Source organism: Streptopelia decaocto (assembly GCF_964273445.1).
Source record: "Streptopelia decaocto genome assembly, contig: HAP1_SCAFFOLD_1419, whole genome shotgun sequence".
Lineage (NCBI taxonomy): Eukaryota > Metazoa > Chordata > Aves > Columbiformes > Columbidae > Streptopelia > Streptopelia decaocto.
The window spans coordinates 8,597-25,771 of NW_028116911.1; the positions used below are offsets into that span (position 1 = coordinate 8,597).

General features: G+C 64.2%; 1 protein-coding gene across 1 annotated transcript; it reads right to left on the bottom strand.

The window, feature by feature from the left end:
- Nucleotides 1-6,447: 6,447 nt before the first annotated feature.
- On the bottom strand, nucleotides 6,448-17,076 carry PYGM (glycogen phosphorylase, muscle associated). Its single transcript, XM_082076690.1, has 20 exons — nucleotides 16,462-17,076; nucleotides 15,796-15,897; nucleotides 15,126-15,204; nucleotides 14,716-14,819; nucleotides 14,325-14,456; nucleotides 13,807-13,918; nucleotides 13,630-13,712; nucleotides 13,179-13,322; nucleotides 12,500-12,592; nucleotides 12,071-12,217; nucleotides 11,418-11,581; nucleotides 10,856-10,970; nucleotides 10,394-10,495; nucleotides 9,922-10,069; nucleotides 9,749-9,807; nucleotides 9,396-9,537; nucleotides 8,589-8,796; nucleotides 7,607-7,741; nucleotides 7,419-7,485; nucleotides 6,448-7,205 (listed from the first exon to the last, which is right to left on the bottom strand). The coding sequence occupies exons 1-20, from the start codon at nucleotides 16,702-16,704 to the stop codon at nucleotides 7,053-7,055; spliced, it is 2,532 nt and encodes an 843-aa protein (XP_081932816.1). The 5' UTR covers nucleotides 16,705-17,076; the 3' UTR covers nucleotides 6,448-7,052.
- Between the last annotated feature and the right edge of the window lie 99 nt (nucleotides 17,077-17,175).

Sequence of the window (17,175 nt, forward strand, 5' to 3'; positions counted from 1 at the left end):
CCCAATTGGCACCAAGTCGATTGGCACTGGCATTCCAGATCCCGGGATGGCACCCGAGAGGCACGTTGTGCCCCTTGAGCACAACGAGACCCCAGGATCGTCTGACAGGCGCAAGGCAGGCTTCCCGAACTACACAACGCAGACACAGGCTGGAGCTGCCCTGCCCGGCACACGCTGGCATCGCACTGGAAAGTTCCCTGGGCCCTTTACCCACCCAAAGTGGACTGTTCCTGGATGTCCCTTTCCCTTACCAGAACTTTACCCCCATCCCTGTGATTCCCAGCCCGTTCCCAGCCCCCCAGCCTCCACTTAGCTTTCAGAGGGCCAAGGGACCGAATCCATCTTCAACGGATGAAAAGGCCACGTACGCGAATGGCCGTCTTCCTGCATCGCCGGGTTCCTCTTCAGCGTCTGCAGGAACACCTAGGAAACAGAGAAACGACCAAGCTCAGCGAGAGCCACACGGCACAGCTTCCCTCTGGCGCCACGCACCGACCCACCTGCTTACGGCGCACGGCTCGCCTCCTCCATCGCTCTTCCAGGCCAAGTTGTCCCTCTGCACCTGAAATCAAGTTATTCAACAAGTCACCCAGATGATCATCAACAGCTTGACCATCCCACAGGTCTGCTTTCTGTTTAGGAATCCCACCAGAAGCTCTCATTGAGTCTCTAAAACACTGGGGAAGGGACAGTCCGCTCCCCTGCCCACAGCTACTCCATCCCAGATGACTGCACAACGTTTGCCTGCGCAGTTTAACACGTCAACAGATCAACCGTGCACCCCTAGAGCTCCGTCCACCCACCCCGGACTCCACGCCTCCGGGCAGAGCAGCTCCCAGCCAAAGGTGCACGTGCGCAGGCAGACGCACCTCAGAACGTTATAGACAACACATCAACAGCACCAAAAATGCTCTATAACAAGAACGACTCAAAACCAGAGACTGCATCAAGCAAAAGAACCTGCAGGGAGGCAGCAGTGAGGCGAGGAGCCTCTACTGCAACCCCAGAAAAAAATAAGAGCCGAACGGCACGGCCCCTTACGAGACGGCGGCGCTGGCACAAACACACAGAGACGGCGGCGCTGGCACAAACACACAGAGACGGCGGCGCTGGCACAAACACACAGAGACGGCGGCGCTGGCACAAACACACAGAGACGGCGGCGCTGGCACAAACACACGAGGCTGCTGCAAGACTAAGAACTTCTTCCCAGCATCTTGAAGTGCCAGTCCCTTAGACTGGATGGGTAGAGAGCAGAGCTGCTGATGATGCAGCCCAGAACAACACCATAAATCACAACTGACTGGAAACATCCAAAATGCAAACACCATCCACACTTTTGGCTGATGACACAAGAATCCAGGATCCAACTGGCACCAAGCCAATTAGCACTGGCATTCCAGATCCCAGGATGGCACCCGAGATGCACGTTGGGCCCCTTGAGCACAACGAGACCCTGGGATCGTCTGACAGGCGCAAGGCAGGCTTCCCGAACTACACAACGCAGACACAGGCTGGAGCTGCCCTGCCCGGCACACGCTGGCATCGCACTGTGAAATTCCCTGGACCCTTTACCTGCCCAAAGGGGACTGTTCCTGGACGGCCCTTTCCCTTACCAGAACTTTACCCCCATCCCTGTGATTCCCAGCCCCTTCCCAGCCCCCCAGCCTCCACTTAGCTTTCAGAGGGGCCAAGGGACCGAACCCGTCTTCAACAGAGAAAACGCCACGTGTGCTAACGGGGATCTTCCTGCATCGCCGGGTTCCTCTTCAGCGTCTGCAGGAACACCTAGGAAACAGAGAAATGACCAAGCTCAGCGAGAGCCACACGGCACAGCTTCCCTCTGGCGCCACGCAACGACCCACCTGCTTACGGCGCACGGCTCGCCTCCTCCGTCGCTCTTCCAGGCCAAGTTGTCCCTCTGCACCTGAAATCAAGGTATTCAACAAGTCACCCAGATGATCATCAACAGCTTGACCATCCCACAGGTCTGCTTTCTGTTTAGGAATCCCACCAGAAGCTCTAACTGAGTCTCTAAAACACTGCGGAAGGGACAGTCCGCTCCCCTGCCCACAGCTACTCCATCCCAGATGACTGCACCACCTTGGCCTGCGCACTTTAACACGTCAACAGATCAACCGTGCACCCCTAGAGCTCCGTCCACCCACCCCTGACTCCACGCCTCCGGGCAGAGCAGCTCCCAGCCAAACGTGCACAGACAGACGCACCTCAGAACGTTATCGACAACACATCGACAGCACCAAAAACGCTCTATAACAAGAACGACTCCAAACCAGAGACTGCATCGATCAAAAGAACCTGCAGGGAGGCAGCGGTGAGGCGAGGAGCCTCTACTGCAACCCCAGAAAAAAATAAGAGCCAAACGGCACGGCCCCTTAGGAGACGGCGGCGCTGGCGCAAACACGCCGAGACGGCGGCGCTGGCGCAAACACGCCGAGACGGCGCAAATTCGAGAAGCTGCTGCAAGACTTAAAACCTTCAAGATGCTGGGAAGAAGTGCCAGTCCCTTGGACTGGATGGGTAGAGAGCAGAGCTGCTGTTGCAGCCCAGAACTACACCATAAAACACAACTGACCAAAAACGTTCAAGATGCAAGAACCGTGCACCCTTTCGGCTGCCGATACAAGAAAACCGGCAGCTGACTGGTGCTACGCTGATCGGCACCGGCTTTCCAGACCCCAGGATGGCGCTTGAAATGACTTTCCTGCCCCTGGAGCACAATGATACCCCAGGATCGTCTGACGGGCGCGAGGCGGCTTCCCGAACTACGCGACAACAGACACGGGCTGGAGCTGCCCTGCCCGGCACACGCTGGCATGGCACCGTAAAGGTCCCTGACCCCATTTATCTGCCCAAAGGGGACTGCTCCTGGACTGCCCTTTTCTGTCTGAGAACTTTAAACCCTCCCTGCAATTCCCAGCCCCTTCCCAGCCCTCGTGCCTCCACTTAACTTTTAGAGGGCCATGGGACCGAATCCATCTTCAGAGGAAAATGCGACGTGGGCTAACGGAGATCTTCCTGCATTGTCGCTTTCTCCATCATCACCTACAATAAGGAAAGCAAGGACACGCGTACGATTAGGCACCCACATAATATTTATCGGTAGTAGCCTACTAGTCATTGCTCACCTTGGCTGAGCTCCGGGAGGTACATTTGAATGACCTACCGGGGGCCTCTGCACACTGCAAAGGTTCTGGAAACAAGACACTCTGCTAGGAGAAGAGATTATATTAACAGCTATTAATACAGCAATACAAACCAAAAAACAACACTCCATCTTCATCGTAGTCAGGAACTACTGGAAAATGCAAAGCACCTGGAACTGAATCAACAAATGAAACATAATGACAAACAACTTTTCTACTACAGCTGCTACTGAACCTTCGCTGCGCCCGAAGCTCTTCCCTCAAACGGACACCTCCGCTTCTCCTGAGACGTCTGCCCACGTAGCTGAAACAGCTCAAAAGCTGCCGACTGCTGAAGGAGCAGCAGAGAACCAGCACCGGAGCCGTCCTGGAGCAGAGTGAGCTCCCTACCCGGGGACTGGGGCTCAAATACCCTGAGCCCCGCCCACCCCTGCCCACAATCCCCTGGGAAAGGGGAGGGATCAATCACCCCAGGCCCCACCCACCACCCTTATCAAATCACCTGGAATCTCACTTGAAGTGACAGCACCTGCACTTTATTACTGCTATTGCATCTACAATAAGACTCAGTATGGATGTCAACTTATGTTTTCTAGGGAGCAGATAGAAAAGGAGATACAATAACCAATGCTCCATCTTCATCGTGGTCAGGAATTACTGGAAAATGCAAAGCCCCTGGAACTGAATCAACAAATGAAACATAATGACAAACAACCTTTCTACTACAGCTGCTACTGAACCTTTGCTGCGCCCGAAGCTCTTCCCTCAAACAGACACCTCCGCTTCTCCTGAGACGTCTGCCCACGGAGCTGAAACGGCTCAAAAGCTGCCGACTGCTGAAGGAGCAACAGAGAACCTGCACCGGAGCCGTCCTGGAGCGGAATGAGCTCCCTACCCGGGGACTGGGGCTCAAATACCCTGAGCCCCGCCCACCCCTGCCCACAATCCCCTGGGAAAGGGGAGGGATCAATCACCCCAGGCCCCGCCCACCACCCTTATCAAATCACCTGGACCCTCACTGGAAATGACAGCACCTGCACTCCTGTCGGGCTCTGTCAGACACTGTTGGTTTTTGTGAAGCCCTGTCGAGACGTCTTGAGGTCTGTCAGGCTCTATCAGGCTTTGATGGGCTCTGTAGGGCTCTGTCGAGACCTCTTGGGGTCTGTCAGGCTCTATCAGGCTTTGATGGGCTCTGTAGGGCTCTGTCGAGACCTCTTGGGGTCTGTCAGGCTCTATCAGGCTGCGATGGGCTCTGTAGGGCCCTGTCGAGACCTCTTGGGGTCTCTCAGGCTCTGTCAGGCTTTGATGGGCTCTGTAGGGCTCTGTCGAGACCTCTTGGGGTCTGTCAGGCTCTATCAGGCTTTGATGGGCTCTGTAGGGCTCTGTCGAGACCTCTTGGGGTCTGTCAGGCTCTATCAGGCTGCGATGGGCTCTGTAGGGCTCTGTCGAGACCTGTTGGGGTCTCTCAGGCTCTGTCAGGCTTTGATGGGCTCTGTAGGGCTCTGTCGAGACCTGTTGGGCTCTGCCGAGCCCTGTCAAGATTTCTCAGGCTCTGTTGAGGCCCCCAGGGCTCGGTCATACACATTGAGGCTCTATCGGGAACTGACAAGATTTGTCAGGCCCTGACTGGTCCTGTTGGGCTCTGTCAAGCTTTGTCAGGCTCTGTGAGGATCCGCCAAACTCTCTCGGGCCCTGTCAGGCTTTGTCAGGCAGTGTCGAGACCTGTCGGACTCTCTCAAGCTCTCAGGCCCTGCCTGGCTCTGTTGATCCTTCCTGAGCTTTGTCTGCCCCTGTCATGCTCTGTCAGGTACACGGCTCAGCAGGGGCGGGGAAGGAGTTGTAGGTCTGTAGGCCACACCCCCTGCAGGGAGCCCACCAATGGGGGTGGAAGTGTGGGTCAAGGGGGAGGAGCCCAGCTGGGAGGGTGGGGTGCTTGGAAAGGGGGTGGGGCCTGGTTGGGGCACACCCCTCCAGGCAGGCACATTGGGGAGAGCTTGGGAGGGGGGTGGGGTTGGCAGTGGCCCTGCCCACACTTTCAGCCCCACCCTCAACCCCACCCCCAAATTCCTCACTGGAAAAGGAACAAACCACATGCTTAAGGTTTTTTACATTATTTAATTTTATTGGGTGAAAATTGGCCCCAAAACCAGGTTAAAAACCCCCCAGCATGGCCCGGGGGGAGCAATGTCAGGATGGCAGCGGCACAGCGCTGCCCTTTTCCAAGATGGCCATCGGGGTAAACAGAGTCACAGGTCCCACCACCCACCTTGGGCACCACCCCAAAATGGCCACCCTAGGCAGGCCCCGCCCACCTCAGCCTCACCCTTCCAGCACAGCCATGGCAGCCATGGCCCCGCCCACCAACAGGGACAGAGCAGCCGAGACGGCCACACCCATCAGGGCACCATCTTGTTCCATGGGCAGGGTGCAGGGCCACAGGGACAGCCAATGGGAGCAGCCGATACAGCCGGGAGCTGCCGCCTGAGCAGGGCCCAGATGAACAGCCCGTCCGGCAGTGCCAGCAGGGCTGCCGCCCCCCCCCGCCATCTTGGGTTCCAAGCAGGGTGGAGCCCAGCAGCCATGGTGTCCTCATTTTCTGTTGTGCACAGGGCCCCGTGCAGCATCGCAACCCAGGACATCTGGGGGGGTGAGGGGACCCAGGAATGTGGATCTATGCGCAGAACCCAGTAGCTGTGGGCTGCTACATATCAATGGGGCAGAGTGCTGGAACTATATGGTGCTGCAGAGCAGTGCTGTGGATGTATAGGGCAGACTGGATGTGTGGGGCGCTGTGGGGCACTGCTGTGGGTCTATGGGGCAGGGTGCAGGAGCTACAGTGTGCTGTGGGGCAGCATTGCTGGCCTATGGGCTAGTGTGAACAAGCTACGGTGTTTTCTGGGACAGTGCTGTTACCCTGACCGTAACCTAATTCTGACCCTGACCATAAACCTCACCCTAACCCTAACCTAAGGTTAACAGTAACCCTAAACCTCACCCTAACCCTAACCTAATCCTAACACCAAACCTAACTCTAACCCTCAGCCAACCCTAATCCTAACCCTAACCCTAACCCTAATCCTAACCTAACCCTGACCCTAACCCTAACTTAAGTTTAACCATAACCCTAAACCTCAACCTAGGCCTCATCCTAAGTCTAACCCTAAAACAACCTGAATCCTAACCCTAACCCCTTACCCCAACCCCTTACCCTACCCCTAGCCCCTCAGCCTCCCAAGGGGACCCAGGTGTTTTGGGAAAGAGAAAGAGAGAGAAACTCCAATTTCCTCCATTTCTTTATTTTATTTTGCTTTATTCTATTTTACATCTGTTTATTTTATTATTGCTTTGGTAGTGTTTTCTTCTTTTCAGCCCCCACGTTAGTTCTCCCAGTAACGCCGCTGGAGCCGCCCCCGCTTCCTGCTGATGGGGGGGAACAGGGACCCTCCCCCCCAGAATAAGTTAGAAATAACTGATATTCAAAGAACACAAATCAGTCCCAAACAGCCATAAATGCCTCCAGGAGGGACCCAGGCGTCCGGAGGAGGGACCCAGGTGTCCAGGGGGATCCAGGAGTTGGCCTCCCCCCGCAGTTATTATGGGGTGGGATTTTGGGGGGGGAGTCAAAGCACATGGTGGGGTTTGGGCAGACCCAGGTGCTCGGTAGTAAGGGAACCCAGGTGTCTGGGGGGGACCCAGGCATTCGGGGCCCCCAGTTATTATGGGATGGGTTTGTGGGGGGGTGGTGTCAAAGCACATAGTGGGGTACAGGGGGTTCCATGTGTTTGGGGGGGACGACCCAGGCATCCGGGTGTAAAGGACCCAAATATCCAGGGAAGGGACCCAGGCATCCGGGCGTGGGGCCCCGGGGGGGTCCGGGGGTCCCCGCTACTCGCGTGGCTCGTCGGGGGCAGGGATCCGGTGCCGCGTGGGCTCCGCCCCCCAGATCTCACGCGCGTACTGAGCGATGGTGCGGTCGCTCGAGAACTTTCCGGACGCCGCCACGTTCCGGATCACCATCCGCGTCCATTCCCGCGAGTTCTGGGGGGGCCGGGAGGGGTCAGGGAGGCGCATCCCCAAAAACACACCCCTGTTCCCCCCTCCAGATATTTGGGGACCACCCCCGTCCCCTCTCCAGGGCTTTGGGGGCCCCCCATCACCTCCCTGGGATTTAGGGGACCCCCCCCCAGATCCTTCCACCTCCCCAGAGCTCTGGGGTATCCCTTTGTGGGGGTCCCTTGGGGGGGTCCCCACCTTGTAGAGGGCACTGACTTTCTCCTGGCACTTCACATACGCCTCGTAATCCGCAAACACCTTAAACCTGGGGGGGGAAATATGGAAATGGGGGGGTTGGGGGGACCCAGGCGTCCGGGATCCCCAGGAACGGGACCCAGGCGTCCGGGTGGCCCCGCCCCCCCCGGGTGTCCCCCCCCCCCCGGCACCTGTCGTGGTTCATGAGCATGTTGACGATGTCGCGGAACAGGTCGGGCTGGCGGGGGCTGAAGAAGCCGCTGCTGAGCTGATCGATCGCCTGGCGCAGCTCGGGCAGCCGCTCGTAGAAATCCCGCGCGCGGTACCTGCGGGGCCGGGGGTCAGGGGAGCGCGGGGGCCACGGGGACCAGGGGTGGTCCTGGGGGCCACGGGGGTCAGGGGAGCGCTGGGGGCCACGGGGACCTGGGGTGGTCCTGGGGGCCACGGGGGTCAGGGGAGCGCGGGGGCCACGGGGACCAGGGGTGGTCCTGGGGGCCACGGGGGTCAGGGGAGCGCTGGGGGCCACGGGGACCGGGGGTGGTCCTGGGGGCCACGGGGAGCTGGGGGTGCTCCTGGGGGCCACGGGGACCTGGGGGCCACGGGGACCTGGGGTGGTCCTGGGGCCACGGGGACGGGGGGTGGTCCTGGGGTCCACGGGGACCTGGGGTGGTCCTGGGGGCCACGGGGAGCTGGGGGTGGTCCTGGGGGCCACGGGGACCTGGGGGTGGTCCTGGGGGCCACGGGGAGCTGGGGGTGGTCCTGGGGCCACGGGGACCTGGGGGTGGTCCTGGGGCCACGGGGACCGGGGGTGGTCCTGGGGGCCACGGGGAGCTGGGGGTGGTCCTGGGGCCACGGGGACCTGGGGGTGGTCCTGGGGGCCACGGGGAGCTGGGGGTGGTCCTGGGGCCACGGGGACCTGGGGCTGGTTCTGGGGGCCATGGGGACCGGGGTTGGTCCTGGGGGCCACGGGGAGCTGGGGGTGGTCCTGGGCACCATGGGGAGCTGGGGGTGGTCCTGGGGGCCACGGGGAGCTGGGGGTGGTCCTGGGGGCCACGGGGACCCGTGGGCGCCATTGCGTTGCCATGGGCACCATTGCTCGTCTTCCTATGGGTGCCACGGTCCCTGTGGGGCGCCGCGCGGTCCCACCCCCCCGGGGGTCCCGGGCCCACCCACCCCTCCCTGTCGAGCTTCTCGACGTCCTCCACGCGCATGCCGAAGATGAAGAGGTTCTCCTCCCCCGCCTCCTCCGCCATCTCCACGTTGGCCCCGTCCATCGTCCCGATGGTCAGCGCCCCGTTGAGCATGAACTTCATGTTCCCCGTCCCCGAGGCCTCGGTCCCCGCCGTGGAGATCTGCTCCGACAGGTCGGCCGCCGGGATCACTGCGGACGGGACGGGCCAGCGGGGGCCCGGGCGCTGCTGGGGGCCAGGGCGGCGCTGGAGCCGCACAGGACGGCCCAGGGCAATATTGGGGGGCCCAGGGCAATATTGGGGTCCCCAGGGTGGTGTTGGAGCCGTACAGTACGGCCCAGGGCAATATTGGGGTCCCCAGGGTGGTGTTGGAGCCGTACAGTACGGCCCAAGGCAATATTGGGGTGCCCAGGCTGGTATTGGAGCTGTACAGTACGGCCCAGGGCAATATTGGGGTGCCCAGGGTCATACCAGGACAATATTAGGAAGCCCAAAACAATATTGGGGAACCCAGGGTGGTAAAGGGGCTGTATTGGAGTGCCCAGGGCAATACTGGGGTGCCCATGAGGGAACTGGGGCGACACTGGGCAGCCCTGGGTGGGTTCTGGGGCTTCCTGGGTGGGTTCCGGGGTTCGGGGGTTCCGGGTTTGGGGGGGTCGGGGTTCGGAGGTTCCGGGGTTCAGGGGTTCCGGGTTCGGGGGTTCCGGGGGGTCGGGGGTCCCGGGTTTGGGGGTGCCGGGTTTGGGGGTGCCGGGGTTCGGGGGTGCCGGGGTTCGGGGGTGCCGGGTACCCTTCTCGGCCAGCGACACGCGGTAGTTCTCCAGGAAAAGGACCTTCAGCCGGTCGCCCACGGCCGGGTCATGGTTGACCACGTCCCCGATGGACGTCACCAGCTTGATGATCATCTTGGCCATGTGGTACCCGGGGGCGGCCTGGGGGGGCACAGGGTCACCCAACATCCACAGACCCCATCCAGGACCCCCCAGACTTGCTCAATCCCCATAGGGCCCCCGAGGAGCCCCCCCAAATCCCCCCAGGCCCCCCCAAGCCCCCCAATTCCCCACAGGACCCACCTGAGCTCCCTAAGTCCCCCAGGAGCCCCCCAAAGGCCCCCAGGACTCCCCCAGCCCCCCCGGCCCCCACCTTGCCACCGATCATGACGGTTCGTGGCACAAACTGCTTGTTCGGCTCCTTCTTGATCCCTGGGGGCAGAACCCCAAAATTAAGGCGGGGTTGGGAAGGTGGGGGCGTGGGGGGGGGTTGAGGCGGGGCTGGAGGGGGCTGGGGGGGGTTCGGGGGGTTTTGGGGTCCCTCACGGTTATAGAGGGTGATGACGTGCAGGCAGTTGAGCAGCTGCCTCTTGTACTCGTGGATCCTCTTGACCTGGACGTCGAAGAGCGACTCGGGGTTCACGCGCACCCCACTTTCCTTCTCCAGGAACGCCGCGAACTTCAGCTTGTTCTCCTGGGAACGGGGGGGGCAGCGTCACCCGAGACCCCCCCACACACCCTCAGGGGCCCCTGAGAACCCCAGGACCCCCCAAAGCCCCAGAGCCCCCAAAGCCCCAGAGCCACCCAAATCACCCTGTGTGCCCCCCATATCCCAACCCCCAGACGTCCCCCCAGCCCCCCACGACCCCCGTGTTCCTCCAGCCCCCCGTGTCCCCCGTGTCCCCCCCACCATCCTCTGTGTCCCCCATGTCCCTTGTGACCCCCATGTCCCTCCTGTGATCCCCATGTCCCTCCTGTGACCCCCATGCCCCCCGTGTCCCCCGTGTCCCCCCGGTACCTGTTTGACCTTGGCCACGTCCCTGATGAACCCATCGTCGTCCACGAAGCGCCGGAGCTGCTGCAGCTGGTCCAGGTCAGCAATGAAATCCTCCCCGATGCGCTGGGGAAACAGGGGGTCAGGGGCACCCCAAAAATATAACCCCCCCATGGGACCCCACTGCACCTTCCCACTGACCCCCCTACTGCACCCCATGGCCATGGAATCCTCCCCAATGCGCTGGGGAAACGGGGGGGTCAAGGGCACCCCAAAACCCCACTGACACCCCCTGAACCCCCCCTTGCCCCCCTGAACTCCCCACTGCCTGAGACCCCCAACACGCCACTGACCACCCCACAGCCAAGAAATCTGCCCCGATGCATACGGGGAAATGGGGGGGGTCAGGGGCACCCCAAAACTGCCCTGACCACCCCATGGGACCCCCCAGACCCCCAGGTGACAGGGAGGCGCCGCTGTTGTCACCTGCGCGATGACGTCCGCCAGCCCCGGGTTGCAGAGCAGCAGCCACCGCCGGGGGGTGATCCCGTTGGTTTTGTTCTGGAACTTGTGGGGCTCCAGCTCGTAGAAATCCTTGAACCTGGGGGAAACGTGTGGGGTGGGGGACGTGGGACACGGGGGGACACACGGGGACAGGGTCACACGGGGACAGGGTCACAGGCATGGGGACCCAGCGGGACAGGGACACACAGGGACCCACGGCCAGGGGGACAGGGACCCGGGGGTTCTGAGGCGACACAGAAGGACACGAGAGGACACAAGGGGACACTGGGGGACACTGGGGGACAGCGGGGTCCCTACACGCTGCTCTTGAGGATGTTGGAGTGGATTTGGGTGATGCCATTGACAGCACTGGGGACAGCGGGGGGCACAGGGGGACCCGGGGTGACCCGGGGGGGCAGCGGGGTCCCTACACGCTGTTCTTGAGGATGTTGGAGTGGATTTGGGTGATGCCATTGACAGCACTGGGGACAGCGGGGGGGGCAGGGGGACCCGGGGTGACCCGGGGGGGCAGCGGGGTCCCTACACGCTGTTCTTGAGGATCTCGGAGTGGATCCGCGCCACCCCGTTGACCGCGTGGGCGCCCACGATGCACAGATGGGCCATGTTGATGCGCTTGACAGCTCCTTCCTCCACCAGCGACATCCGGCGCAGCCGCTCGTGGTCCCCGGGGAACGTCGCGTAGACGCGCTGGGGAAAGGCGGCACATCAGGGGACAGCGGGACAGCGGGGGACAGCGGGGGACAGCAGGACAGCGGGGGACATTGGGACAGCGGGACAGCGGGGGCCAGCGGGACATCAGGGGACAGCGGGGGACAGCGGGGGACAGCGGGGGACGTAAACCTGCTGAGGACCCAGGTGTCTGGGAGGGACCCAGGTGTCCACCTGCCCACACAAGTGCCCCGTCCCCCCACCCCCCCGTGCTCCCCCAGCGCCACATCCCCCCAGCCCCCCGGGTTGCACTCGCGTCCAGGACGCCCCCAGCCCCCCAGCCCCCCGGCCGCGCTCACGTCCAGGAAGCCCCCAGCCCCCCGCCCCCCGGGTCGCGCTCACGTCCAGGAAGCCCCCAGCCCCCTGGCCCCGTCGCGCTCACGTCCAGGAAGCCCCCAGCCCCCCGCCCCCCGGGTCGCGCTCACGTCCAGGAAGCCCCCAGCCCCCCGCCCCCCGGGTCGCGCTCACGTCCAGGAAGCGCTGGTTGATCTCGTAGATGATCTGCAGGTGCCGCGGCAGCAGCGACTCCAGCAGGTGCAGCGGCCACCGCTCCAGCGCCTCGGGCAGCACCGTGTGGTTGGTGTAGGCGCACGTGCGCACGGTCACGTCCCACGCCTGGGGACACGGCGACGATGTGGGGCTGTGGACCCACAGAGCCGCAGGACCCATGGACACAGACCCCCCAGCAGCCCCGTGTGGCGGGTGCAGGGGCAGGTCCCCACGGTCACCTCCCACGCCTGGGGACACGGGGACAATGTGGGGCTGCCCCATAGCGGCCCGGACTCCCTGCCGCACAGCACCCCCACCTGGGGGAAAACAGCCCCAGGGGGAGCGGTGGCTTTTGGGGCCCCCCTGCCCTGTGTCACCCCCTGTCCCCCCGTGCCCCCCCCACGTCACCTTGTCCCAGCCCAGATGCTCCTCGTCCATCAGGATCCGCATCAGCTCCGGGATGGCCAGGGAGGGGTGGGTGTCATTGAGCTGGATGGCAACCTGGGGGGGACACGGGGACAGCGCTGGGGTCACGGGGGGGACACCACGGGGGACACGGGGACAGCGCTGGGGTCACGGGGGGGACACCACGGGGGACACGGGGACAGCGCTGGGGTCACGGGGGGGACACCACGGGGGACATGGGGACAGCGCTGGGGTCACGGGGGGGACACCACGGGGGACATGGGGACAGCACTGGGGTCACGGGGGCTGGACATGGGATGGGGACGCAGGGAGGGGACACTGGCTGGGGACGTGGAATAGGGACGCGACCCATGGACATGAGTTGGGGACACGGAACAGGGACACGACTCATGGACACGGGCTGGGGACACGGAACAGGGACACAGCTCATGGACACGGGCTGGGGACACGGAACAGGGACACAGCTCATGGACACGGGTTGGGGACATGGAACAGGGACACAGCTCATGGACACGGGCTGGGGACACGGAACAGGGACACAGCTCATGGACACGGGCTGGGGACATGGAACAGGGACACAGCTCATGGACACGGGCTGGGGACATGGAACAGGGACACAGCTCATGGACACGGGCTGGGGACGGGGGGACAGGGGCGTCACCTTGTCTGGGAAGGTGTCGAACGCCGTCCGGACGGGGTCGCGACTCCCGAACTTGGCGGATTTGAAGCGCCGGACGATGTCGTGGAGCGTTGCGGCCACCACGAAGTATTCCTGCTTGAGCCGGAGCTCCTTCCCCTCGAAAAACTGCCCCGGGACCCCCGTCACACCGGGACACCCCCAGGGACCCCCGTCACACCCAGTCACACCAGGACCCCCCCGGGACCCCCTGTCCCCACAGACCCCCCCGTGACACCCATGGGGACAGCAGGACCACCCTGTCACACCGGGACCCCCACAAAGACACAAGGACACCCCTATCCCAGCCCCCCTGGACCCTGACATCCCCCCACCCCTCCCAACCCCCCCATTTTCCCCCCTCACATTGTCATTGGGGTACAGCACACAGGGGTCCCACCCCCCAGCCCCCCATGTCCCCCCCACGTCCCCTCACGTTGTCATTGGGGTACAGCACACGGGAAATGTTCTCGGCCAAGTTCCGGTCCAGCACGGCCTGGATGTACCCGCCGACATTGACTGTGGGGACACGGGGGTCAGGGGGGTCACGGGGACCCCCCCACATTGACTGTGGGGACACGGGGATGATTTGGGGTGATTTCGGGGCACTCACAGTCCTTGAGGTTGAAGTCGTTGGGCGCCCGCGCCGACCAGAGCCGCATGGTGTTCACGGTGTTGTTGCGGTACCCGGGGACCGGGGTGTCGTACGGCAGCGCCAGCACCACCTGCCCAGCGACCGCCTTACCGGGACCGGTACGGGACCGGGACACCCCCGGACACCCCCAGACACCCCCAGCACCACCTGCCCAGCGACCGCCTTACCGGGACCGGTACGGGACCGGGACACCCCCGGACACCCCCAGACACGCCCAGACACCCCCCGACACCCCCGGACACCCCCAGCACCACCTGCCCAGCGACCACCTTACCGGGACCGGTACGGGACCGGGACACCCCCAGACACCCCCAGCACACCCCGCTCCCACCCCCAACACCCTGACACACCCGGAAACCCCCCTGCACATCCTGCCCCGCCCTTGACACCCTGACACGCCCTCGACACCCTGACACGCCCTCACACACCCAACCCTTGGCCACGCCCACCCTTGGCCCAGCCCCCGCCCCACCCACCTGCGTGTCCAGCCACTTGGCCCCGCCCGGCCCGTGCTCCACGCGCCCGTAGAAATGGACCGGGATGGTGTACTCGGGGCGCGCCTTCTCCCAGGGGTTCCCAAAGCGCAGCCAATCGTCCGCCTCCTCCACCTGGGGGGCAATGATGGGACCACAAACCGGACACCCCAAAACCGGACACCCCAAAACCCCCGGGACCCCCCAAAACCCCCGGGACCCCTTCCCTTCTCCCAAGGGTTCCCGAAGCGCAGCCAATCGTCCGCCTCCTCCACCTGGGGGGCAATGATAGGACCACAAACCGGACACCCCAAAACCCCCCGGGACACCCCAAAATCCCTCGGGACACCCCCAGGACCCCACCCCGGGACCCCCCCGGCCCCCCAGGACCCACCTGCCACCCCCCTGCGATCTTCTGGTTGAAGATCCCGAACTCGTAGCGGATCCCATAGCCGTAGGCGGCCAAACCCAGAGTGGCCATCGAGTCCAGGAAGCAGGCTGGGGACAACGGGACAGACATGGGGACAACGGGACAGACACGGGGACAACGGGGACAGACACGGGGACAACGGGGACAGACACGGGGACAACGGGACAGTGCAGAGACCAGGGATCGAGTGGACAACGGGGACCCAGGGACATCCCGGGGACCAGGAGCACCCCGGGGACACCCCAGGGACCTCCAGGGAATGGGGGGCACAGGGACATCCCTGGGGACACAAGACCCCCCCAGCACCCCAAGGACCCCTCTCAGGGGCCCCAAGACCCCCCCCAGGCCCCCCGCCCCCTGGGGACCCCCCGTACCTGCCAGGCGCCCCAGCCCCCCGTTCCCCAGCCCCGCGTCCTCCTCGATCTCCTGCAGCTCCTCCATGTCCAGCCCCAGCTGGGGGACAACGGGGGGTCAGGGGGGACCCCAAAACCCCCCGGACTGGGACGCACCTCCCCAGAACCCCCGGTCACCAGGAGCGACCCCCCCAGGTCTCCCCCACGCCACCACCCCAATGTCCCCTCTGTGTCCCCTCCATGTCCCCTGCTTGTCCTTTTACTTGTCCCCACCACGTACCCTTCACGTCCCCCCGTGTGTCACCTGCACGTCCCTCTCAATGTCCCCCACATGTCCCCATTTGTCCCCTCCGTGTCCCCCATGTGTCCCCTTTACTCATCCCCCCATGTCCCCCTGCTTGTCCCTCCCATGTCACCCCCATGTCCCCGTTTGTCCCTTTAGTCTCCCCCCGTGTCCACTTCCTCTGTGTCCCTCCCATGTCACCCCCATGTCCCCGTTTGTCCTTTTAGTCTCCCCCTGTGTCCCCGTGCTCGTTTCCTCTGTGTCCCTCCCATGTCCCCCATTTGTCCCTTTAGTCTCCCCCATGTCTCCCCCCGTGTCCCCCCCCATCCACCCGTTTGTACCTGTACTCGTCCCCCCCCGTGCCCCCCATGTCCCCCGTGCCCCCCGGCCCCGGTGTCCCCGTGTCACCTGGTACAGCGCCTCGTCACACGAGCTCTGCAGCCCCAGATTCACCATCGTGTTCTGCAGCGTCCGCCCCATGTAGAACTCCAGCGACAGGTAATAGATGCGCTGGGGGGGCGGGGGGTCAGCAGGGGTCACAGGTCCCCCCTGGCAATGGGGGGACCCCCCCGGCCCCACGCCCCCCCCCCCGCTATCCGGTGTCGGGATTAAATGGCAGCGGGTCAGCGGGAAAGGTCACGTTAAATTTAACTGTCCGGGGGGGTGACCCTCCTGTGACCCCCCCAAACCTGCACCCCGTGACCCCGCACCCCTGACCCCCCCCCCCCAGCACTAGGGGTGTGGGGGCAGCAGCCGCCACTGTCCCCCGGTGCCCCCCCCGAACTCCCCCGACGTCCCCGGAGCCCCCAGACCCACCGGAACCCCCGGAGCTCCCAGTGTGCCCAGCCCCCCCAGCCCCCCCGCCCCCGCCTTGGGGTCCTTCCCGTAGCAGAACCGCTGGGTGCGCAGCCCCCAGACCCCCCAACCCTCTGCACCCCCACACCGCTTTGGGACCCCCCGCCCCCCGCCCTGGGGTCCTTCCCGTAGCAGAACCGCTGGGTGCGCAGCCCCCAGAGCCCCCAACCCTCCGCACCCCCCGCACCCCCAGACCTCCCCCGGCCCCCCCGGCCCCACCTTGGGGTCCTTCTCGTAGTAGTACTGCTGGGTGCGCAGCCACCGCCCCACCAGGTGGTCGCGCACCGTGTGCGCCAGCGCCTGGTAATAGTCCCGGGGGGTCGCGACGTTCCGGTCCTTGACCAGCGTGAAGTGCAGGTGCCGGTTGAAGTTCCGCTTCAGCTCCGCCACGTTCTCGGCCCCCGCCAGCCCCCGCACGCTGATCTGCTTGCGCCGCTCCTGGTCCGTCAGCGGCCGCGACATGGTGGCGGTGGGGGGGACGCGGGGTCCGGGGGGATGACCCGAGTGGGGACTCGGCGGGGAGTGTCCGGGTCGGGGGTGTCCGCAGGGAACCACCGGGCGCGGGGGCTCCGGGGTGTCCGGAACGGAAGCACCGGGCGCGGGGGCTCCGGGTGTCCGGAACGGAAGCACCGGGCGCGGGGGCTCCGGGTCAGGGGTGTCGCACCGGGCTGCGGGGTCCGCAGCCGAAGCGCTGGGCCGGGGGGCGGGTGTCGGGGTCCGGAGCGGAGTGTCCGGGCTGGGGCCGCGGGGGGAACCGGCCGGGGGGCTCCGAGGGCGCTGCGGGGGGCTCGGGAGGGTCCGGGGGGCTCCGGGGGCTGGAGGCGGCGGCGGTGGCGCCCCGGGCGCTATGAGCGGGCGGCTGCTGCATTATTCATGAGGGGGGAGGAGCTGCGAGGAGACACGCCCCCTCCCGGGGCTCGCGGCGCCCCCTGG

Bases quoted from the DNA above. Each gene is read 5' to 3' on its own strand.
- PYGM (XM_082076690.1), bottom strand. From the start codon at position 16,704: ATGTCGCGGCCGCTGACGGACCAGGAGCGGCGCAAGCAGATCAGCGTG. The intron at 10,971-11,417 runs GTAGGGACCCCG...CGTTTCCCCCAG, and splicing joins GAGATCCTCAAGAACAGCGT to GTTCAAGGATTTCTACGAGC. The intron at 9,538-9,748 runs GTGGGGGCCGGG...GTGCCCCCCCAG, and splicing joins CCGTCATGATCGGTGGCAAG to GCCGCCCCCGGGTACCACAT.